The sequence below is a fragment of the Corvus cornix genome, chromosome 5 (assembly GCF_000738735.6).
Source record: "Corvus cornix cornix isolate S_Up_H32 chromosome 5, ASM73873v5, whole genome shotgun sequence".
Taxonomy (NCBI): domain Eukaryota; kingdom Metazoa; phylum Chordata; class Aves; order Passeriformes; family Corvidae; genus Corvus; species Corvus cornix.
The window spans coordinates 31558884-31584487 of NC_046335.1; the positions used below are offsets into that span (position 1 = coordinate 31558884).

Below are 25604 nucleotides of genomic sequence, written 5' to 3' on the forward strand. Positions count from 1 at the left end.
AGATAGGCATTCTCTACTATTGAAAATGTTTCCTGACCTGGATACTCCAAGTCAAACCACTACTTTTTGTTGATCAAGCCTTCTTAATACAGAGGTGCAACTTCAGCTCCAGCAGAATAACACATATATAAAATAATACTATTGTGGAAAAGTTATTCCTACTCCACATTAAAATAATCCTGTAAGTGGTAACGTTAATAGAAACAGAATTGAGACACTTTTTTATACAAAGATACAGAACTTCATCTTTTTGCCTCTCCGTCTACAGGAGTGCCTGGTTGAAATACAGTCACAAACTTGAGTTCACAGACAAGGCCATTGCGTAATTTGTCCTGAATGACTCAATTTCATTATAAGACTACTGACAAAGAGGTTTGTACTATGATAGTTAAAAACAAAAATAAAAATTGATTGCTTCAGCACATTTGCTGCTAACAAAACAATTTAATTTCAACTCGTATGTTTCCCTACATTGGGTAGGTAAGTGTGTTGGAGATATTTATTCCTATTATTTCAATATGGCAATAGCCAGAAACAATGTTGTGTGCCCTCTGCAAGGAAAGCAATCAGTTCTATACCATTAGGTTCTCCACCTCATATCTTGGTGGCAAGACAGCTGCAAGTGAAATATACAGAGCAGCTCTGATTTATTGCATTCATCTCAAGGCCCCAAAAATTTGCCTAAAGTTAACCCAATATACTTGATTAATTATTTTCATTTTATACCATTAAAAGTAGAAAACATAGGTTGGAATTCTAATGATTCATTATGATATAAAATTAACTACATAAGCTGAACTGTTTATAAAATTGTTCAATTCATTATTACATTAATAATTTATTTCTGGTTTCCAAGGAGATGAAAAATTAAATAAGGCAAATTTCCCAACATAGCTACATTCCCAGCTACAACATAAACAATATCTTCAGGCCCCTGCACATGAAACACAATAACTAACAAGGACAACATGTTTATACATTTATAGCTAGGTGGCAAAACTTGATTTACTGCTTTTTGATCTTGCAAGAACAGGATAAGGAAAGACAGTGGAAAGAAGTTTTAATTTTTTATACAACGTAAAGAAAAAATGTGTAACTTTTAGGAAGAAACACACAAAGTTTACATTAATATAACAGTGTGTGTATTTGTGTACCAATGAAAGGGAAAAGAGGGAGGAAGACAATACCTGTCTTACATGACAAACAGTATTTTCCATATTTTTAACTGTAAACACGTCCACCCAGGAATTGTTTAAAAGTATTTATTTGAAATTTAGATGGTGAGACTTGTTAAGAAATTAAATTAACAACTCCATATAACAAATTCTGTAATGTGTAAGACAAGAAACCATAGCAATTCTCTTATCTTCCATAAAATTTCTAGCTGATTTTCCACTCAAAATTTGTAATATCCTGCTCTTTTTTCTCCTCCTCCACAACCCGCAATGACCAACACAATGTTGTCAGTATAGGTTCCCGTGAAACAATGTATTTTCCTCAGCAGAGTCTTCAAAGCCCCACAGTCAAGGTATCAATCCCTGTCTTAAATTTGTGGAATTACTGAAGGCAATTCAAATGAATTACATAAACAAAAGAACTTATTTCCTTTTATTTCTCTAGCAATGCCACATTTGCTTGCATAGGATTTGCTTTTTGCAGAAGTGGAATCATGTAATCCTTTCACCCTTAGACCCTGTGTTTGATTTCAATTTCACCAAGTTAAGAATATATTAACAGCCATATCAGACTAGCACAAGGACTCATCCAGCTGAATATCCTGAAGCAGGTGCTCAGTTCCAGTTATGGATGAGGACAAACACACTTCCCCCGAGTGTTCTCTCTGCCTCTGGGATTCTGTAGTTCATACAGAATGTTTCCTGCCTTGAACGCCATTGTAACGTAATTCTCAACGGATTCTCTCAGGAACTTGCTCATTCTTTGCTCAAGCTTTTATAAGGTTTTTAACTTCTACAACCTGCTGTGGCCCAACTATGTGCAGCACATTTTGCTTGTTTTGAAATGGACACCTGGCATCACTCTCTTGTATCAGAGAAAACCTGATTGCAGTGAACATTGAAATACGGCGTCTATTGGCATGAGCTTTTTGATTAGTAGGCTTATGAAGCAGATTTCCTCACTGTCCCCTTTTATTAAGCATTGATTTAGTTTGCAGGTAAGTTTTGGTGCTTGTAAACTGATTTCCATTAGGAGGAAACTAAACAGGAAGCTCCACAGCAAATGCATTCCAATACTTAAAAGGGACAAAAGGACCAAAGTAACATTTGAGCCTTCAGACAGCTTTGAACACATGAGGTGGAGATGTTCACCTCAGATTAAATCTAACTCAAAGTTTAAATCTCTACTGTAAACACACTGGCTTGAGCCTCAGACGCTTTGATCTGCTGACCCAATCATACTGCACCAACTTCTCAGGATGTAACTGTAGATGTTCTACATTACATGTATACGGATTACATTGAGGTCCTTCAAAATTTCTTCCCATAAACTGCATTTTGTATGGAGACACCCTTCTGTCTGGCCTTGACAATTACAGGGAATTGTCCCATGTAAAGTTTGCTATCTGGTCTCACTTCTAAATGCAAGTTCTTAATATGCTCTATTGTTTGGATTAGTCCATATCCTGAATAAAGTATCAGATCTGGATATTATGATCAGATAAGAAGTAGACAACCTTAGTCAATATAACATCTTTGAACACAGATACGAAAGCCAGGAAAATTAAGAATTTCTGTGTCTTTCTACAGACAAGAGCTTTGGAAGGAAAACTGGTGTTTACAAAATATGCAGTTCTAATTTGCTGCAAGTCATTTGTAACACAGCTAAAGGCTCTGAAGAACAGCCACTAGTCTTACTCATCTTGCTATCTGTATCTAGCTTAAAGAGAATAAATGGACTATGATCTTGTGAATTTGCCTTATGAATCAGGTATTTGTGATGACTTCCTTTTACTGAAGTGCAGAAGTCAGCATGAAGATTCATGATCCTCTAACAGTTTAAAAAGTGAAGTAGTACCAGAGGGAAATGGTAAAAAATCCCCCAATTTATTTTTTCCACATATTCTACTTGCTGAGGATGGAAGAGTACATGAAACACTATATGGAAAATGAGAAATTAACAGAAAATATTTCTTTTTAACAGGTCTAATGTATGCACAGCAGCTTCCAGTTACAACAGAACCAATACCTCCTCATGCATCAGGCTACTATGAAATAGATCTCTAAAGAACAAAGGAAAGAAAATACTGGATAGCAGCACAGACTGAAAATCGGAGGTGGTCAGTAACTAAAAGAGGCAAGCAGAGAATGATGATGCACTAAGAGGGGAAGACAAAGAAAGAAAAATGGGTAGCCAGGACTACACAAAAATCTCACAGTTACTTCTGCTCCTCTAGTGAAAATTTTAACACTCATTGAGTCTGACTGGATAAATTTTCTGGTATTTCTCTCTGACCTTAAATATATGAACGCGTGTAAGAAGGATAATTCACATAGGCGTACTGATTTAGTTGGACACATTACAATCTTACTACTTTCAGAATTGAAAGATCTGGTGCATAAAGATTTTACAAATTTTCTAACCATTTTGGAGCAGTGACAATCTTCAAAATTACAAGAAAATTTTAACAACTAGCAGTTAGGATGGAGACATCAGAACTCTTAATTTTATATTCCAAGGCTGAGTTTGTATGATACAAAAATATATGCTTTAAGAACTTTAAGAGACTGCTTTGTAAATAATAGTGTCTTCTGCATAAGAAAAACGTCACCCTAAAACAAGGCATTTGATTTTTTTTTTTGCCTTGAGGAAGAAAAGATGTCTTTTCTGACTCATGTCTTCCAATCAATCACAGATAAGTTTAAGACAGAATCTATGATAAGATGTAGACCCAAAAAAAATCCCAACCAAAACTCAACCTTCAAAGCAAACAACAAAACCAACCAACCAAAACAAAACCCCTACTGACATTCCTCTTGGAACTTTATAAAGCCTGGACAGAGACTGTTAAAACAGTGACAAAAAGTTATTATGACATTTCTAGTCTCACAGGAACCCATCTTCCTCATTAGTCAAAACTAAAACCTCTTAGGCTGGCATGCTGAAATGTAGTCAAAACATGAACCCCATCCTAGAAACATACTAATCCATGATTTAATGGCTGAGGAAGAAAAGTATATCCCCAGAGAGGTTCAGCGGGGTTCTCTTTTCCCAAAGTGAGAAAAGTCATATTCTATGACATTATCAAGTTAGGAGAACAAGCGACAATTGACCTTATTTTCTCGGTCTTTGTAAAGCACCAAGACTCACCACTATTTGAAAACAGAGATCCAAACCTCTTAGGTATTATCATTGCTGATATACTTGGGTGTCAGAAGTTCAGCCCAGAAGGCTCCCAGGCTAGAAATGTACTATTTCCACCCTCAAGTACAATTGTCATCCAAGAGAAATTTTTTAACAACCCTGTTTAATCAGGGACTTCAGAGAGTGGAAGAAAAAGCTCAAAGGTGTCCTAGGTGGGCAAAATTACCATAGAGGATCATCAAAAGCTCTACAGTTACACAGTTTTTCTGTTTCCGAACAAAATTCTTGACATGTTCAAACTACTAGCACACTAAACTATAGCAGTACAACAACCAGCAGGATTAGAGTGGGATAAAATAAGCCTTCTTTGGCTTTGATTTCAATAGATCTGTTAACAGTGAAAAGTTTTTGAACAGATTTAATTTTCAGAAATCCTTGACTCAGATATACTGGCCTACAAGCACTAGCATGGAAAACAAATTCTCATAGGCTAGCACGTGGCATTTCTTTGAGCTGCAAAGAACTATCATGAGCAATCTAAACCCTTTCCCAAGGGTTGCTATTTTAGAATCATCATGGGTTGACTGTGGCCAGTAGCTATGCACCACACAACCACTCACACACTTCGCCCCCCTCCCCCTCAACTGGATAGAGAATAGGAAGAGCAAAAGTGAGAAAAACTCACGGGTCAAAATAAACGCATTTCAATACATGAAGGAAAGGGGAAGGAAAAAACCAAGTGATACAAGGGCAATCTCTCACCACCTCCCACAGGCAGAGAGAGTGATGCCTAGCCATTTTTGGAGCAATACTACCTCCCCCAAAATCCTATCCCCTCCTTTTTCATTGCTGACCATGACATTACATGCATGGAATGCTGAGTTTGAGTCAGCTATCCAGGTTGTGACCCCTTCCAATTCTTGCCCACCCTGGCCTATCACTGAGGGGACAGAGTGAGACAAAGAGAAAGCCTTGACAATGTGCAAGTGCTGCCCAACAACAGCCAAAACACTCCTGTGCTATCAACACTATTTTAGCCACAAATCCAAAACACATCCCCACACCAGCTGCTATGAAGAATATTAACTCCACACCAGCTGGACCCAGTACAACAGCACACAGCCATACGGACTAATCGTACAGCCACAGAGATGAATCCTAAGATTTAGACAAATTGGATACTTTGGTCTGTTTATATACATAATCAAGGGTATAGTTAATTTTTTATTATTATCAAGGTGTCCAACAACTTGATTCAGCATGTTAAACAATCTGTAGTTTATAATACAGTATGAAGCTTTACTGTTTTAGCTGATGATTGCAAAGCCAACAGCATGGAGCTAACAATTCATAAAAGTGTTCAAAAGTATCATCAACACCCATTTAATCTTTTTATTCTTAGCACAATCTCACTGTCTAGAAAAAGACTGGGCTCTACATAAAAGGCCATGAATAGAATACATTACAAATGTTATAAATTAATGCATATTATATAACATGTGAATTTCGATTTCAATACCTGACACTGCCAGAATCTGCTTTCTTGAAATGTGAATTTTAAACGAATGGAAATAAAATTAATAGCATCTTTTAAACAAATTAACAAAATGTCAAGTGCAAATAAACAAGTATTCACAAAAACCCACATATGAATGCAAAAGAATGTAAAATCAGAAAATGGATTGTCTTTCCTTTTTTTTTTTTTCATTATCAAACTGGAATATATAGCTTTTTATAAAACATTGTTTGACTAGTAAGAGTGAGTCTGGTGGTCAGTATGAAAATTGGGGGCTTGGAATTGTTAAAGACATTTAAATGCAACTTCTAATTTAGTGTCATATGCTACCTAGGATGAAGTTTTTAATTTCATACAGACTGAATCTAATTTTAGAACTGTTTTACTTTCTGCAAACATATTATATAATAAAGAATATAGCAGCACAGAGTATAAAAGTTCTCAGAAATTAGGTACTCACAGTAAAAATGAATTTTGCAATTTCAGATATTTATACTTTTAGTTCTAATTATTGAGTAAATTTTCTGAATAATCTTAAAATTTTGGTAAAATTATGATGTTTCAAAAATTCTAGAGGAGTTATGTATCCTGATCTAGGAAGAGATATTCTCAGGAAACATCTATCCGTCTAGAGCTACACATAAAACCTGAATTTTCTCCTACTTCTACATTATTATATTGAGTTACTTCTAATATAACCTTGTATTTTGAGAAAAAGTATTACTTTTAATTTAGTTCTAAACAAAAGAAAGCTTATTACTTAGTTGATTTCATATATAAACATAGCACACATAAGAGAATACATCCAGTGTAAAAAATTTTCTGTTTTGTTTTTCTGGTTGTACAGTATTAAATCTCAAATTTGAAAAAAAGTATGAGTGCAGATAATTTCACACAGCTACTGTCTACCATTCTCATACTGGAGCTTTTTTGTCTAATAAAAATTTTTTATTTCAGAACTAATGAAAGAAATTGCATGTTCTATACATAGGTTCCTAGCAAATAATTTTCTAATATGTATTACTTGATAAACTGTCTTTAGCTAGTTAATAACTTCTAATTGGTAGGCTTTAAGAACTCAGGGAATTCAACAGACAGCCTGAAAATTCTGTGCAAGTATTTGATTGTATGACTAATATAGTTTCCTATTACAGCATATTACAATGCAAAAAATACCCAAATGAAACAATCCCATGCCCATGAAGAGATTTTTCTTCTATGCTGTCAGTTAAACAAGAAGGTCTGGGAAAATGGAATCAATGAAACTTGGGTCTACTGTGGGTCTGTACTTTAGTTAGTTCCCAGATGGATTCATTAATGTTTAATTAAGGAGTGAGTTCATGATACAGCCCTTCTCTCCCTGGAAGGCTAATAGGGTCAGTTTTGTCTATTTAGCCACATATTTTTATTGAGATTTTAAGAGCTTAATATCTCAGGATCTCTAACCCTGTCAAATTTGGTCAAAATTGGACAATGCACTAAAAATTATTGGCAGGGCAATAATCAACAGGCAGTGTGATCACATAAGCCTTGTTTCTTTTATCTCGTCTTTAAATTAAAAAATACCACATTTTTAACATGGAATTTGGCTATGCCATTTTTTTAGACACTTTTACTGGTATAGATATCTTAAACCCTTTCAAAACAATCTTCAGAACACTTGCTGCCATGAGGTCTTAATCACCCTTCCCTGAAACAGTTCTCACAAGTTTACTTTCCTCTGCAGTGGTACAGAAGTTGTTTTTAACTAAGAAACCCACACCCAATGATGAAAATGTACAAATGTTCATACAGTACAAAGAGTCTCTGTTCCATCTTGGAAAGCTGCTTAACAAACAAGTATCCCACAAGTTATCAGGAATATAAGTTATCAACCTGTATCTTAGGTATGCGTCAAGAAATAATTAATGTTTACCATATAGAAATTGTTAAACATTAGATTCAGTATTTTTAATGTTACAAAAACCTAACAAATTACTGACACTTGCACACACAGAGACACACAACACCAGCAGAACAGGCTGAAGCAACACATTCAAGAAAGTGTTTATTATCATAGGTAATAAAAAACCTAGGAAATTATGTTTTCTTTTAAAAGTGATAATGCTGTCTATAAATGTGCCAGAACAAAGTGTTGAAGGTCATTTTACCAGAACATTAAAACTAACTATGAAGAAAAAAAGTTGTATTTGTTTTCATAAACTCCTCTACTTCTTAAAACGCATGTTTCTTAGTATGATGCTTCTATTGTATTTTGCGAAAGAAGATTTTTAAACTAAAAGAAAATTAGCTTCCATACAGAAGGGTAATTTTTTAATTAAAACTAGGACTAACACTAATCTTATTTCCTGTATTCTAGAGGCATTAATTACGAAACAAAAATTAGTATTACATTTTCCAATTTTATTTATTCAATTAAATTATTTGCAACTCCATTCTGTTAAAATGTAACAAAGACATTAATCCTTCATTCTCCCACACTCGGGTTTCCAGATAATAAGTATTTTTTAAAGCATGTTAGTACTTAAACATTAGAAAGATACATATTCAAATACTACTTTCTTTCTAATAAACTCTTATAATGTTGTATTTTAATTCCAAGATTAATCTCTGACTAAATGTACCTAAAAGAGTTTACAGAACTGAAAAATTAGTTCTAATCCTTTCAAACAGATCAAGGTTAAACCCAATCTGTTCTGTGTCTGGGAAAACTAACTATCCAGATTATCTGTAACTACAATCTCTTTTTGTAAGCAGAAGTAAAATTTTTAAAGTCTGGCCCATTATTATACCAAGGACAATGTTTTTAAATAGTTGAATGATCACTGAAAGTCAATAAGAAGTAGGAGATCATCTCAAAAAAAAAAAGAATATTTAAATTAAAGAAAAAATAAACTTGATGGTGAACCAACTGCTAATCTGGTGGGTAAACAATGAATAATTACACAAATATAATGAAACTAATTTAAGAAAAGCTTTGCGAAATTTGTGGCCTGAAAAGTTTGAGGAGAGAAAATCCATAGCAATGCCTCCTCCTGTGGAATGATAACAATGATTTATGAAGCTCAAGTTATTTTTGCTGATTGAGCTCAGTCAAGATTGGTTTCACATGATCAGCTAAGTACAGAAATCCGTGATGTGTAGTGGCCCCACGTGTTTGAACACACTAGGACATGCTCTTCTAGGTGATCCAAACGTTGGGGGTGGGGGGTTAAAAGCTGCTGCTTTGTTTTCCCTACATTTTCCCCTCATTAGGATACACTCCTCCTGCAAAGTTAGCCACTTCTGGTGGTCGGGAGCAAAGTCTCATTGTAAATGCACAGCAGGATAGTGGCAAAGCTGAGATTAATTCTCCATAGATTTATATAGACCTTTCTCGCTGTTGATTGCTTGTACTGTTTCAAAGGTGCGTATGTTGCCTTTTTTATTGCTGGTTACTGACTTTATTCCAGCATATGGTGGTTGGCGCCATGACACAAAGTGAACATTTTATACTAGAATTAAAGTGGATATTTGACAGTTTCTGTCAGAAAGTTCAGAGCAAAGAATTTGTGAGACAAGATTTATTGCATATTTTATATGGGACACATCTGTTTCTTTGCTATGTTTCTCTTTAAACAGAAAAATGGCAATGAAGTTTCTTTAAGAAACAAAGACTGTCAATAAAAAGCATGAACAGAAAAACTACATTATTGAGAATGAATTTAATCATTCTGACCTTCTAAAAATGTGTTGCTTGGAAGTATGACAGTCACCTTCCCCTTTTTGTTCAGCCATATAGACAGTATGGATTTTCAAATACACAGCTACCCATATTTAAGGCTAAATAAAATAAAAATGAAAATCAAATTAAATCTATGTATTGATATTTGATATTCACATTTAAAAGTAATATTAAGGTAGATTTTGCCAATTTTTTTAGTATCTGTAACTGCATTTTAGTAATGTGAAATGTGTCAAATAAACACCCCTTTATTTGAAAATGTCTTATGAAACTATAGATCAATTATAAGAAGATATACAGCAAACTCCTACACATTTGTCTATTAATATCACCAAATGATATAGTTCGGTCCCTGAAGTTCAGTGTAGTCTTCTTAACACCTGAATCAAAACTGAATTTGAAGAACACCTAGTAGGATCTTTTTTTAAGAAAAAAAATTGTATGCATTAAACAAGACAGTAAAAATCTTTCAGCAAAATTCTAAATTTTTAACCAACAGCAGTATTGTTTATGAAGATTCATATTTAGTATAAAACCCTAAGATTCAGCTTGAGAAACACGAAGTTTAAAGAGGTAGAATTAAACAAGAAACAAATACAAAAAAAAGAAAATATATTGCTCAAAAATCACATATGCTTTTATGAAAAGGCATGTGTGTCTTATTAACTTCTAATTAAAGAAAACAACAATAGGAAAATCACTTCTGTTGGACTACATACATTCTAAAAAATAGTTATGACAAATAGTTAAAAATACTTATAGGCTCAATACTTTCTCAAACAAAAATGTTGTAATTTCCTCTACAAAATCACAAATATTTGTCAAATTATTTCATACTTCAAATGCATTAATTCTTGTTTTTAACTCAAAGATTTTCTAGAACTTCGATTTATGTAGGAAAATTTATCTAGCTACTAGCTTGAAAAGCCTGTAATTTGAAATAAAATGTAAAAAGGAGGCAAACTTGGACTTGGAATATTTCTCCTTCTTACCACAAATAAAATACAGGATACTAACATTAAAAAGTATTTTGTTAGGATTCTTTTTAATGATTTTTCTACAAGAAGCATCAAACTGCATTCAAATAGAAGGCATAGATATTTTTCTGAGCTTGTCTTTGTGATAAAGACATAGAAGAATATATTTGAAAAAAGGATCTCTCAATTTCTAAATAAAAACCTACAAACCTACTATTCTCCTTATGGGCGAAGGATCTTGGGAAAAGTAAAGCATATGTGACACATTAGTCAGGTCATTTAGTTAATTCCTTGAAAGTACTCAGATACAACCGTGATGAGAGAAATCAGAGTGTATCCAAAAAAAAAAAATCTCATGTTAGCTTAATTTAAGACTGGGAAAATAACAAGAGTTATTACTGCATCTACCTGATCTGTTTTGGTGTTTTACAGCTTGCTTATTTTCTGTTGGACTCTATGCTGAGAGCATCTGGAATTTTTTTCCCTGCAATGTATGTAAATGTTTTAAAATGTTTACATTTATCCCCGTATAAAAGGAAAGAAGAGGATACAAGTATTACATAACAAGACCAGGGAATGTGAGTGCACCAGCTCAGCACATCGCTGCAGACTTTCTGCTTCGCGGTACCTCTAGACCTTTATTATTACCTTCGTGTTTATGAGATACCTCCTATCTCTTGGAAATGGCTTTTACTCAATTATAACAGTAGATTTGTGCAAAAGACAATCCCAACCTTCCTATTAACAGAAGAGTTAAATGTAATTGTAGTCATAGTCTAAGTTTTATTTGACTACCACTTTTATTTGACATTGTCTATTAAACCCCACAGAAAAAATTTCTGAGAAAGATAATTAACACAAATAATCTGCATCTAAATTCATTCCGCTGTAATAAAAGTCATAATGAGCTTAATTCCCCTTAGTTTTTTTCTCTATTAGAACAAGAAAGCCTTGACTCAACTTAAAAAACTTAAAAAAAAAGTTTAAAAATCATATGCAGGTAAAAGCAACAATATACTTTGGAATTTCATTCATCTGCATCTATAACCACAGAATATTCTTTACATCAAATATTTAAAAGGCGACTTACTTTAAAAAAATTTCTGAAATATCATAAAATTACTGGCAATATTTTTAAAATTTGGAAAGAAATTTTAAATCCTGAGAAAATTTACTTCATTCACAATAAAACCAAACCAATATCAAATTACATTACAATGAAAAATTACTGGAATTTAAAAGGAAGAACAGCCAAAGTTCCCCTACCATTATTTCAGATAGACATCATAGAATCAGCTCTCCTAACTAAACCTGGGGATTCTCTGTCCTAGGAACTGCCCAATTACATGTAAGGAAAGAATTCCTGATGTGTAAAGCTTAATAATCTTTAATATATGCCCTATCCAGTTCCACTTCAAGTCAATGGTGGGTCAAGTCTTTTGTGTAAAATTGAAGTGAAGGAAACACACTGTAAACATTTACTGATAAACTGTACTGATAACTCTATAAATAATAAAACCAAACATTTTACAGAGCAGTTTTTCCTTCAAGCATTATATTCTTTAATGTTTGAAGATTTCTGCTTGGCCACAGAAGATACACTGTTCTGTCTAGTGAGGTATCCCTGCCTGTCCTAGGGCACCAGAAACCTCTATAAAACCCCTTTCTGTTCCAGAGAGGGCAACACTTTGTGGAGGGAACTTTCAGACTGTGAGACATTCCCAAGATGAAAGACTTCATACATATGCTTTGTACAAACAGTTATATTCTAAAATACGCTGTTCAGAAGCTGAAGTCCTTTAAAAATATTTTTTCACACTCTCAAAATGGTTGACTTGGGACAACGTTTAGATAGATGAAGAATTCTGATGCTAAAAGGTTTGAATTGATTTACACGCCATGAAAGAAGTATTGTTCCAATAAATTTCAGACATCTCTTAAGAGAAATAAAACTTCTGATTTCCCCACCTTAGTCAAGGTGTTCAAAAGCAGCATGATAAAGGCTCTTTACAGGACAAAGGTAAATTTTTAAATATTTTGCCCTGGCATCTGAAGTATGTAGACACAAAGATATCAGAGAAGTTGCAGGAAAGGTTGAATGATGACCTGAAATCAGACTTTTTTTTTTTTACATTTAGGAGAAATCTGTCTTTAATCACAGTTGTAATCTCACAACACTGTATCATCCATATGGTTTTACTCCGTCACTCCTCAATTTTGAGAGCTTAGTAGCAACCTGGTGCTTTGTCCTTTAACTAGCTTGAAATTTCTAACTGTCCTATGAACATTGTGACTGTTATTTCTGTTCTCAAAACAATGGTCCTGCTACATCCTGTTCAACAAGACTGCAGGTTTTACCTGTTCTTATTGCTTAAAACGGAAATGAGAGTTTAGACCATAAGAGAATCTAATCCAGAGAGTTTCAATTTCTTGATGAAATTTTTAGCATCTAGTATTTTCATCAATCATGCTCAAAAGCAATAAAACAAGATATTCATGTGCTTGCTTTGGAATTTGGTTCATCTGCATCTATAACCACAGAATATTCTTCACATCAAATATTTAAATGGCAACTTACTTTAAAAATTTTTCAGAAATATAATAAAATTATTAGCAATATTTTTAAAATCTGGAATGAAACTCCAAAAAAAAAAAAAATTGAGAAGTAGTATTAGCATACCAAAGCTACAAAAGTCTACAGAGAAATTCCATGTAACTGCATACCAGATTAAGCTGCTATTGTCATAATCAGTTTGTATTATATGGTGCACTGAAGGATATCTCCAGGCTTAATGGTGTGAAACTACAGAGCACAGGGGACACGCATAAAGTTAGAGTGACCAGTGTGAGGTTAGGTACTGGGGTCTCTTGAGACCAGGTGTGTTTGGGCCTTTCATTATTTAAGTGTGTGAATCTCTTCTATCCAGTCCTTTCCAATCCTTGACTGTGATCTCTCCTTGCAGTCGTCTCTTCGATGTATGTAAACAACTGCTCATAGGTCATATAATCTAAAGTAATGAATCAGTGAGCATCTTTATTTCCTGCAACAAAGCTTTGACACAGATTTAAATTCTATTAGTTCACTGACTTTGAATATCAGCACATGAAGACACAAAAAGAAAAGAAGACACATAGGAAACCATGCAGGAAATTCCTAAAAATACAGTGAAAAAAAGCAGGTGGACTCAAAGAAAAGTTTAATAGGATCCCTGTGAAAAGCCAACATCCATAACCTACAGTTTTGTTTACCTCTAAGTCTATGATATAGAAGATGGAAGAAATCCAGTGGAATTGATCAGAAAATAGAGGTTACAATGAGAATTTAAAGAGGATGTTGAACTCCAGATAGCTGATGGTGGTTATAGAAAGGCATCAGTAATTCTAGGAATAGATTTTATAATTATCATATACATCGTATTTTTGTATTAAATCACGAGTATTAACACTAACATTCATTATGTCACTTAGTTGCTATTAATAGGAAATCCTTCGCTATCATGATATGGCAGTGACTTTGTAACAGCCATGGTAATTCAGTATAATATACAATCAAATTGAAAGGAAGTTGGAAGGAACTGTTTTCTATAAGAGATTCCCTCCTTGTCTTCTAAGAGAAGATGACATTGCATTTTCAATTACCAGTTCTTCTAAATTACATTCATATTGCACATTATAATAGAGTGTAACCTTCCAATTTCTATAGTAAGTCATGATATAGTAAAACTGGTTACAGCAATTTGATGTATATCTGTTTCAAAAATAATAAATTGAAAGTTTCCTGAAAAGTCATAGCTGTAATTAACACCAATTTTCAGGACCTTGACATTGATAATTCTTCTGGTAGTGCAGGAGAAAATATTAATGTCAGAGCAAATTCTTGTTCTTTGAATCAGCTCATTGTCAATATTGCATTACTTAGGAAGCATATGGATGCAATCACATTCCAGGACAACTTATTTGGTGTCTTATGGACTGAGGGTATTGTCTAACTATACAATCTCAGAGTACCACAGCAATAAGGTTCTCTGCTTTGCAGACTCATGCCAATTTACGTAAATCACTCTTTCATCTGTTTAAATATGACAATCTTTGAGTGATGAAAACAGTTATGTCTGTCACAAACAGTTTGAAAGATTAAAGTAATTCTGCTCCTGGCATATAAAACAGCGTTCCAGATCTAAACACAAACTTTGCCTGGTCTGTAATGTCATTGCTGGGAAGCATAAAAAGTTTTAAGCAAACAATATCACTGCAAGGAAATATGACATATTTTTCATGTTTGACGCTGGACATAAATATCCTCCCACACTGTTTAATGTGAGAACTGCATATGTGTGGCAGAGATAATAAAACATCTCAGTGAAAACAAATTAAATGAAAAAGAAGTTACGATAAGTAGAACAGAAAAGAAAGCTTTGAAGTTAAAAGTCTTCATATCTGTACATTTTAGTCACAAAAAGAAGAATCAGTATTTGATATGCAGAGTGGATAGTCACATAATCTGGAAGGGACTCTTGTGCTTTGTAGGAATAGTTATCTGTACAGAGCTATTTTTTAGTTGACAGAAGCAGCTTCATAATTGCAGGTAAGAAAAATGTGGTCAACAGCAAGAACCTTGTAAGTTATTGCTCTTCTGCTGTTGTTTACACATGGTATTTTAACAGACAGCTGCTACTGAAATTTAGCGCTCTTAAAAATTATCCTTGATTTTCTTACTTCACTTGTTCAGCCTTAAGATATTTAAGAGCTTTACAAATAAAATGCAACACAAGTACCATAATCCAATATGTACATTCAAGCAGAGGAGTACAACACTAGTGGGAAGACAAGCATGTGACTTAATTTCATATCCAGTTTTAGAATATTTATCTTTCTTTCTGTTAACATTCTTCTTGGGGAGCAAAGCTGTAATTTTATTGCAGAGAAGCAAGAATTTTAAATAGTTCCCAGCAGTTTCTGGTATTTTGGGATGCCATTACAGACAAGCTCTATCAAACTGCTTTGAGTAACAACTTCAAATAGAATCTCTTTACCTGTCTTAAAAACAACAATATAATATTGTCACACTATGAAAGGAAGTAAGTGCCAGTGCAATTTTCCTCCTAATCTTTGACTGTATTAAGATGTATAAAGGTATGTCCTGTTGACAGTAAGAGAGAAAAAAGAAGTATTATTGTATTGTGAAAAAAAATGGTGTCTTGGAGTATTCTTGACTTCTGATTCACTACTACTAAATGACATTAACATCTTGCTTTATACTTCATAGACTGCTTTGAGAGAAAAGCAGCAATTTTGAGTGGAAATACTTTTTTTCCTGTAATATAATAAACTACGCTATCATCCTCCTACACTCAAAATATGTACGGCACTATAAACTGATAAAAGGTTGCTATTCCAGGGTTAATACAATAGGTGCTACTAGATGAGAAGCATAAATCACCATGTATGGGCACCTATAGCACAAGAACAACATATTCACATACTGAGCAACAAGTAGGAAACGATGAACAATCAAACTCAGTTGGCCAGCTGCTAGCTTTTATCATAGAATCATAGAATGGTTTGGGTTGAATGGGACCCTAAAGATTATCTAGTTCCAACCCTGCTGCCATGGAGCTGGTTGGAACAAGTAGACCAAGTGGTTCAGAGCCCCATCCAACCTGGCCTTGAACACTTCCAGGGACGGGGCAAACCACAGTTTCTCTGGGCAAATTGCTCCTGTGCCTCACCAACCTTACTGTAAAGAATTTCTTCTTAATATCTAATCTAATCTAAACCTACACTTCCTCAGTTTAAAGCCATTCTCCCTTGTTCTATCACTGCATATCCTAGTGACTAGTCCCTCTCCAGCTCTCGACCAGCCCACTTTAGATACTGGAAGGCTGCTGTAAGGTCTCCCCAAAGCTTTCTCTTCTCTAGGCTGAACAGCCCTAACTCTCAGCTCCAGCCATAATGGCCTTCCTAACAGAATTTATTTCCTATTTTCTTTCCCAATGGACTACCTCAACAATCCTCTGCGGTGCACTTCAACAGGCAAATGAGGATATGTGGATCAAAACTCCTGTTCTGTACCAGAAAAGCATTCAAAAGTGCATTGGACTGGATGCATGCCCAGGTAGCTACTGCAGCCTGGCTAAAATTATTGAGAAGAAATCACTCAGCAGTTAAGAGTGGATTTGCAGACTGTTTCCATATGGTTGCTAAGCTTGTCTGAAAAATTCACTAGCTCCCGACAGACTGCTGCAGTGACTAGTTTGGTCTATGACTCTATTTTTCTATTGCATAGTCCCATAGATAGCACAGTGTTGACCTTTTATGTAGTATACAACACACAGCAGTTGTAGCAAAGCAATTACTCTAAGCGATGTTTCCCAAATGTCAGGCTAGAATTCTAAACATAGTGCAATTTCTTCTTCTTTGGGATTAATCTCAATGACTACTCTATTTGACAAATCCCTCCCTCTCCATCTTGCTTGTTACCTTGGTCACTTCAGTGTATCATGCACCTTTCCCAAATAGCTTTGCTTTCCACAACTAAAGAATTTCAAAAACTGTTCTGTCTTGACATCAGACTACTCGCTTCCCAGACTCTGTTCTAAATTAAACAAATTCCTGTACTAGCACAGTCTTCATCACCAAGATGCTTTATTCTTAGAGAAATGAAGAGAAGCAGCTATGCTCTTGCTATGCTAACTGCTATGAAGCATAAAGACTCTTTCATTTTCACATTCCAGTACATGAGGGAGGAACCCAAGCACAGATTGAAGTTTTTACATGCTTTCTGACCTGGATCCACTGAAGAAGAATGTGGAAACAGATTTTGCAAGATCCTGCATGAATCTGTGCTATTTGTTTCTACATTTATTAAAATGGACAAACAATATGAAATAGTCAAGCAGCAAAATAAAAAATAAATTTAATTAACATTAGTCACCTAATCCTGTATGCCATTTGCTTTCTGGTTTGTATTATTCTTGAGGGAATGCACAAGGAGAATAAGAAACACTATGGAAAACACCAATGGTTAATGGCCAGCATTTCTTCTAGTGAGCTGCACAGTTGTAGTAACCAAAATCTTCTTTTTCTCCATCTCAAAATAGAGTATTTTGCATCTTTCTCATAGTCATATAACTATTCTGATTTTTTTTTGTGTGAGATAGTTTCATATCAACAGAGGAGTTTTCTTCTAAGAAATTCTGAGCAAGAATTTAATGAATTAAAGAACATTCCAGACAACACAATAATTTCATGATTTCAAAGGCCTTCTTGCATATCACGGCAATTTAAATGGAAAATAATTATGAACATCTTTTTAACCACCCCACACAGTAATTTCAATGGAAATACAGTAAGTGAATATTAATTCATAATAATTAGTAGGTCTCCATACTATAGAAAAACTAATATAATTTGTTGCGCATGATATAATTAGATTTACTAAAGATTATTTCAACTTTGAGAATAATCTAAGCCTTTTCCAAAAAGCATAGGCATATCAAATACAACTAGTGAAGCATTAAGACAGTTTACCTAAGATGTCTTTCATGTGAGATTCAAAAAGTACTTGACAAAGATTCTTTCACTACAATAACCAGCAAGAATCATTACTTAACCTTCTGCGTACCAGAAAACACGGCACTCTCTGAAAAGGACATCAACCAACTCTGCTAGCACCACATACAAAGCAGCTAAACTGGGAACGGAACCCAAAGCTTCTGGCACCTAATTCCCTGTTGAAGGCACTGGGCTACATTACATCCAGTTATACAAACCAGCACTGACATCAGCAGAAGTACAGTTTATCCCCTCTAGCATTTTAGAATGTCAGTCTCCATAACACTCTCAGTGTTTTTTGTTACAACACAGCAAGTATTAGATTTAATTGGTATTAATTATAATTAGGAAATGTAAACATTTCAGTATAAGCAAATCAGGACTTTTTTCCTTACAGTATTTCCAACTTTGCGTCGACTAGAAATGATGGGAATTGCGCGTGTGGGAAAAACCTCAATATCTATGAGTTCCAGCCCTATTTTCACGCCAAAAGTTTCAGAAAAGCATCTGAGTTTTGGATACTTGCTGTGAGCTGGCAGAAAGAGAACAGACAATTTTTTCTTATGTTTCCTTACCAGCCACAACTCTTTTTTAGATAAACAAAACTGAAAACAGACGCTTATCGGATGCTCAGTATTATCAGCTAACTCCTAATTTCAGAGAAGCAGCTGACTTTGCAGACACCTCTGAGCTTGATATTTGTCCAATGCCTATTCTAGTGACATAAATCAAGATGGGTTTCTGTGTTATTTTTCCCTATCTTCTGTGTGGAATTTTAGAGGATTTGCATTCTAATGCCACAGAAAGTACTGTTCACCATTATAAAGACTCAAATCAATCAGGTGACTGACAGAAAAAGAGAGTCAATCATTATAGAATTTGACAGCCTACTGAAAACTCATTTCAGAATAAGGTAGAGTAAGATGTCAAAAGATGAGAAGTTAAATTATACAAAATTAAGTGTGTCTGATTAGATACCATAAAGCATAACTTTATAATGCAGAAGTAGAACAAGGGAACATAATTAAAAGTGGACAAGTAAGTAATCCATATGCTCTTTCTAGTATACAAGAGATCTCACGAAAAAAGCGAGGTCCAATAAAAAATAATATATAGAACTCCTTGTTCCAGGACACCATGCAGGACTGTAACCTCTTTCTTTTTTTAAATATATACATTATTCACACACATAAGGATAAAATATATCTCAATTTCCACATCAATAGGCATAAACATAGAAAATATTTGGAAGAATATGTTTTTCTGTTTGAAATGATAATGCATAATTAAACTGCAATTTTATCTAAAGCAGAACTAGTCTTCTTCCAAGATCAACTGGGTATTTATATAATATTCCACTCATCAGAAAGTGGCGTATGATAAAAAAGGTAGCTCAGCATTGCAGGAGATACCAGGTACTGGATTGTCTTTATACTTTTTAAGACTGTGTTAACATGATTTGCTATTTCTTCTGCTGGTTTTAGCTGGTGGAGCTAACTTTTTTCACAGGGAACTCCTACAGTGCTGTAGATTGGATTTGTGACCAAAACAGCGTTGATAACATCCATGTTTTAGCTATTGCTGAACAGTCCTGCACAGCATTCAGGCCTTCTCTATTTCTAATGCTGATTTCCAGAAAGCAGGCTGGGGATGAACAAGAAGTTGGGAGGGGCCAAGCCAAATCAACCAAAGGGATAACTCATACCACATGACATCATGCTCAGAAATAAATCTTGGAAAAGAAGGAGGAGGTAGGGGAGAAGTTCGGAATTATGATGCTTGTCTTCCCAAGTAGTGGTTATGCATGATGAAGTCCTGCTCTCCTGGTAATGGGAAATTTAGAAATGTGTGCTCTAAATGGAACTCAGAAATACTGTGGGAAACAGGACAAGGGAAGTGACAAAACCCCCTGTACTAGACACTGGTGAGACCACACCTTGAATCCTGTGGTCAGTTTTACGTCCCTCACACAAGAAAGACATTGAGGTGCTGGAGTGTGTCCAGAGAAGGGCAACAGAGCTGGGGAAGGGTCTGGAGCACAAGTCTGATGAGCAGCAGCTGAGGGAGCTGGGGTTGTTTAGCCTGGAAGTATAGCCATGTGGGGGTCAGTCTCATCTCCCAAGTAACAAGCGATAGGACAAATGCATCAGGGGAGGTTAAGACTGGAGGTTGGGAAAAATTTCTTCACTGAAAGAGTTATCAAGTATTGAAACAGGCTACCCAGGGAAGTAGTGGAATAACCATCCCTGGAAGAGTTCAAAAGGAGTGCAGATGTTGTGCTTAGGGATACAGTTTAGTGGTGGAACAGGCAGCGTTAGGTTAATGGCTGGACTTGATGATTTTTAAGAAGCCTTTTCCAACCTTAATGATTCTATGAAATGGCTGAACACCTGCTCACTGATGGAAGGAGTTGATTGAATTCCATATTTTGCATTGCTTGTTCACACAGCTTTTGCTTTCGCTATTAAATTGTCTGTATTTCAACTCATTAGTTTTCCTTCATTCACCCTTCTGTCCCTCTTTGCCTCCCCATGGAGGGGCAGCAAGCAAACAGCTGTGTGGTGCTAAGCTGCCAACTCTGCATGAACCACAACAGTCCTCATGAGATCCAGGGTGCAGTGAGAATCTCAGAATCTGTGATATGATTGTGGAAGACACCGTTTGGTTAGGGTTTTGGCAAGACCTGGGTAAAATTGAATTACTACAATACTTTGGCAAGCTAGATCAAGAAACATGCTGGAGATCATAATGGTTCTGCAGAAATACAAACATATATATATACATGTATTACAATAATAATCTTGATATTATTGTCAAACTGTAAGTGAAAATTTCCAGTTAAATACATTAGAAAGACAATAAAACTGTCCTGCAGTGACATAAAGATTTCCATTACATTTTTTGTTTTAGAAGTTCTGTGGCAAGGAATTTGCTGCTTAAATACCATCCAAATACACTTGCAACTAAAAAAAATTTTATCAAATAAATATATCTATTGAGCTCCATGGCCTGGGAGAAGGGTAAAGGAGAGTATTAGTTTATTTAACAGTACAATTTAACTGCTACTTTTGAAACAGCCCATTTTCATTTGTATTTACACAAAATATTTACACAAGATAGCCTCATGAAACAAAGTTATTAAAAAGACATTAGGACAATCTTCATAAAAAAGATTAAGCTAATCAATAAATTATTACAACAATCTGAATGATCACTAATATTCTGTCTGGATGAGCATATTCAGATAGTTCAAATGACTTCTCAAATAGCAAATTATTAAACTGTTCACCATTTCTATGAGAAATACAATTAAATTCTTAACTGTCAAAAATACAGAATTTGTTTTGTTTACCTAAAAAGACTGTACTCCTACAAGGAGAGGGGGGGAAGTGTCTTCCTGTATATATTTTGCACAGCTCCAGAAGCAATGGTGCTGGCAGAAGCAGGTGATGGGGAACACAGTATGGGAAACATGAGGGAGCAGGACTGCTGTTTTCAACAGCAACCTGCATTTACATTGTTTTCAACTGGTGACTAAATTGTACTTTGGTTTTCACCCACCGTCTCCAGACTCTAAGCTAGTAAATAACTTTTCCTAATGCTTATTTCTGTCTCACACAAGACAAAATCTTTAAATATGAGTCAGTCAGTTCATAAGCTCCCACTAGTGAGAAAAGATGACATGTATATTGTGGACTTTCTCTAAAAGAGTGTCTTTTGCTCTAGTCTTTTATAAGTCTTTGAAGCTTTATATTTCCTCTGATAAATTTGGTCTGTGATGAATATATTTTTCATTTTGCCTACAAATAATAGTAAAGAACAAAGCACAAAATAACCAATGGGAAATGGGTGAGATCAAGGGAGTGATTATCCTTGACAAGTGACGTCTAAGATCTGTATAACATATATCAACATATATTAACGTATATTAGGCCCATTAGGAACATAATCCACAGGAATTTTCAGAGGAAACAGATACTTTATGCAGCTTACATTATACATAACTTTGTAAACCATTACACTATTTGGCAGTAAGTTTTTTTTCAGATGTGGTTACCTTTCTGGAAGAATTCCTCTAATTTCTCCTTGAAGGGCTGGAGATGCTCTTCAGAAGACTCTCTGCAAACTAATTTCATCTGCTTTTCAGAGGCTACAAAAAGAAGATGAGACACATTTATAGCAGAAGTAATGTACCAAAAGTAGATTTCACCACCATAGGAGTCTACGTCTAAATTAGTCACCTACACTTACTTTAGAGGTAATAAATAAGCACTAAGGAATCCAGCAATTACATTAAAATAAAAAATACCAATACTAGTTTAACATACTAAATAAAAAAATTTTGTATGTGTTAAAAGAGTAGAATCCATCTTTAGTAAGGAATTTGTCCTAAAACTCCTGCAATGTGCTAAGGCTTGCTACTAACACAGCCTCCCTCACACACTAATTCTAGATGGTAATTTAAAGCTTTAAAGTCTTTTCCTGTGGTGAGTGGAGGATGCCTTGTATCTGGACTGATTTTAATCAATCAGTGCCAGGCATCCTATACTCAACCATTTTTCCTGAAACAGATGCAGAAATTCAGCATTACTTAAGTATTCCATCCCCAGACCATGACACGAAACAGCTGAAGTATGTAAGAAATTTAACTTAAATGTAAGTGCAATTCGTTCACTATTTAATCTATCTGCTATTTCAAGAACTGATGCCATGCCAATTTCTAAAAATTTTTTTTTTTTTGCCAGTGAATTTTAACAGGCCTAGAACTTCTAGTAAACTTAGTGCATTCCAGTGTTCCACATTAGAGGTGATGGGAGACAGAAATCAAAATGAAATTAGTTTCCATTTAGCAACTGAATTTATGAACCACTACAAAATTTTTCTTCCACAACTTTTCATTCCCAAGAAGCTAAATTTAGATGGAAACTTATTTTGGAGTTAAACCTAAGACTTACAGTTTGGCTGCATGAACTGTATTCACACCATATTGCTACCACCATTAAAAAAAATTAATGCAAAACTGTGGAAACAAGTTGAGGATGTGTAATTTAAATGTCACATTAATTTAAATTTGCAATGTAGTGTAAAAAGTCAACAGAAGGTTGAAAAGATATGCATATATTTTATTGTGCAAGGAGTATTGTGCTTATAATACCCTTGGACCATCAGGATGTACTGAAAAGAACCACAGCTTTTCAATTAATTGAGAGCAGAAATGCATTAGGACAATTCTTATCAGAAAAATACTGAAAATACTCGTTCCCACCTAAGAGTATACTTTAATTTAGCAACTCTCCACGACTCATGTAGGTTGTGAAAAATGGCCTGGGCCACAGTCTATCTTTAATCTGTAGTTTTGTAACTTGTAGCATATGACGAACCTTTCAAATGATTCCGTGTGAAGTAAACGAATATTTGTTTGTATGCCAGATAGTAGGCAGAATAGAACGGTAATTTAGCCATACTAGATTGGGAAAGAAAGTCTTTTATTAGCTGCTCAGTTATGTGTCTTTAATAATTAAAATTAAGCAAAAAAAAAAATCCAAAATCAGGGAAGTTTATATGACATCTTAAAATTATTTTCTTGTGATACATGCTGCTTACCACTAAAAACTTGAACTTTCTGTGACTGTTATAATACACTGGTTATAATACACTGTGACTGTTATAATACAAAAATACAATATTTATGTCTGCAGAACTAGAAAGAGATTCCAATCAAGCAAATTGTTGAAGAAATTGTCTACTTTGGAAGACAACAGACATTAGAATTTTGTAGGTGGAAAAAATCTAGTAAAATAACTGAGATAGTATTTTAAGTTTCTGGCTGTAAGTTTGAACAAAGTAACAGCTAGAGGTTTGTGTTCTTCCTTTTTGTTTAAACAAATATACACAAAATAATGAGGAACTATTTAGAAACTATTTTGGATAAATATAAAATGACAAAACTGTAAAAGTAATATAGTATATATAATATGTTCAGGCATTTGGAACACTGCAAATGCCCATGATTATTACAGTCATGTAAGGTTGCAACAATTGTAAACCAGTAATTCTTTTATAATACTCTTACATAAATTTATATAAATCTATACAGAATTAAATTTCTATGATTATGTATTAGACTAATAAACTTGTAGGTACAGTAGTATCTAACACACTCTAATATACTCTGGAAAGGCATTTTCCAAAACATACGGTGTTGCTAATGCATCATCTGAAGCATTGAAAGCTTTCTTTCTACAAGCTTTAACAACACAAGATTTAGAAAGGTAGGTCCCATGTATTTAAGTGACCAAGACTAGGATAAACTGTTCTTAAAGTAAAAAGAAAGTACATCGAAACCACCTTCAGCAATTTTTTTTTTAAATTGAGATTACTAACATTAACCTTAAAAGGTTAGACGACAAAAACTAAGGAAAATCTGGTTAAGAAGTACCAACACATAGAGCATTACAGAAGAAAAATTGATTTGGATAGTGAATTCTTAAGAATCCTAACACCCCTAACAAGGAGATCAATATTTGGAATGAGGGGAGAGGAACAGTAAGAAGAAAGGCACAGAAATGAAGAGAAATTGGACAGATGACATACAATAAGTGAATCAGGATGCTGATTAAAACCCTAAAAGTTTGAGATGAAGTGAAATGGGCTGATATGAGTTTCAAATGCTTAAGTCATCTTGAAACAATGAAACTGAAAGAGACATAAGAAGTTAAGTAAATGCTGGCAGATTCTAGTAATTTACTTTATTGTAAAGCCTTAAAAAGAGATCTTTTAGGCTGAAGAACCTTAGAACGTGATCAGATTTGCTAGGGAATCAATATGGCAAGGAATGATGGAAGTGTGTTCAAAGGAATCACAATTCAGATACAAGAAAAGACATATTTTGAAGAGAAAAAAGCATTTAATGACACCATTAATGTGAAGTTCTTGATTAAAATGGCAGTTGTAATGATACATATTAAAGTCAGGTGGTCTTTGTCAAGCTGCTTTCGTAGTCATGGTGGAAGTCTACCATTCAACTGTATGACCTACCTCAGTTCTACACAACATAATAAAAAAGGTTTCTGGTAATTAGCACTCACTGAATTTCCTGTTATATAAGGCTTTTTGGTTAGTTGTTTTTTTATTTACTTGAAACATACTGTTAAAAAAAAAAAGTCATGCCAAACATTATATAAAAAACTCCTAAAACTGGGAAGTCTAGTTCCATTGATTGCTTTGATTTTCCTTGATGAAAATACTATAACATGAGTGAATATTACATCTATTCTTTTTATTTTGTTCTCATATTCACTTAAGTAAAAACCTTTTCCTCTTTAAAAGAAAATTATGTCAGCAAAGTTTTTATTAGAATGATTTGGAGGTAAAGGGTCCTATTATGCATTCCTTTTAAACACATACTGAAAAGCTGAAAAAATGTATGAAATTCTGAGGAATATGCAGGAATTCTGAGGAAGCTGACAGCTATAACACCACATATACACTTCTCTCACCATCTCATTCCAAA

At 34.5% G+C, this 25604-nt stretch overlaps 1 protein-coding gene across 4 annotated transcripts in view; it reads right to left on the bottom strand.

The window, feature by feature from the left end:
- FMN1 (formin 1) overlaps positions 1 to 25604 on the bottom strand; it is a 188556-nt gene that overhangs the window by 23617 nt on the left and 139335 nt on the right. For all 4 annotated transcript variants that reach the window (XM_010391382.4, XM_010391389.4, XM_010391377.4 and 1 more), the window contains one exon: positions 22149 to 22241. In XM_010391382.4, coding sequence (XP_010389684.3) covers positions 22149 to 22241 — 93 coding nt within the window. The remainder of the gene's footprint in view (positions 1 to 22148; positions 22242 to 25604) is intronic.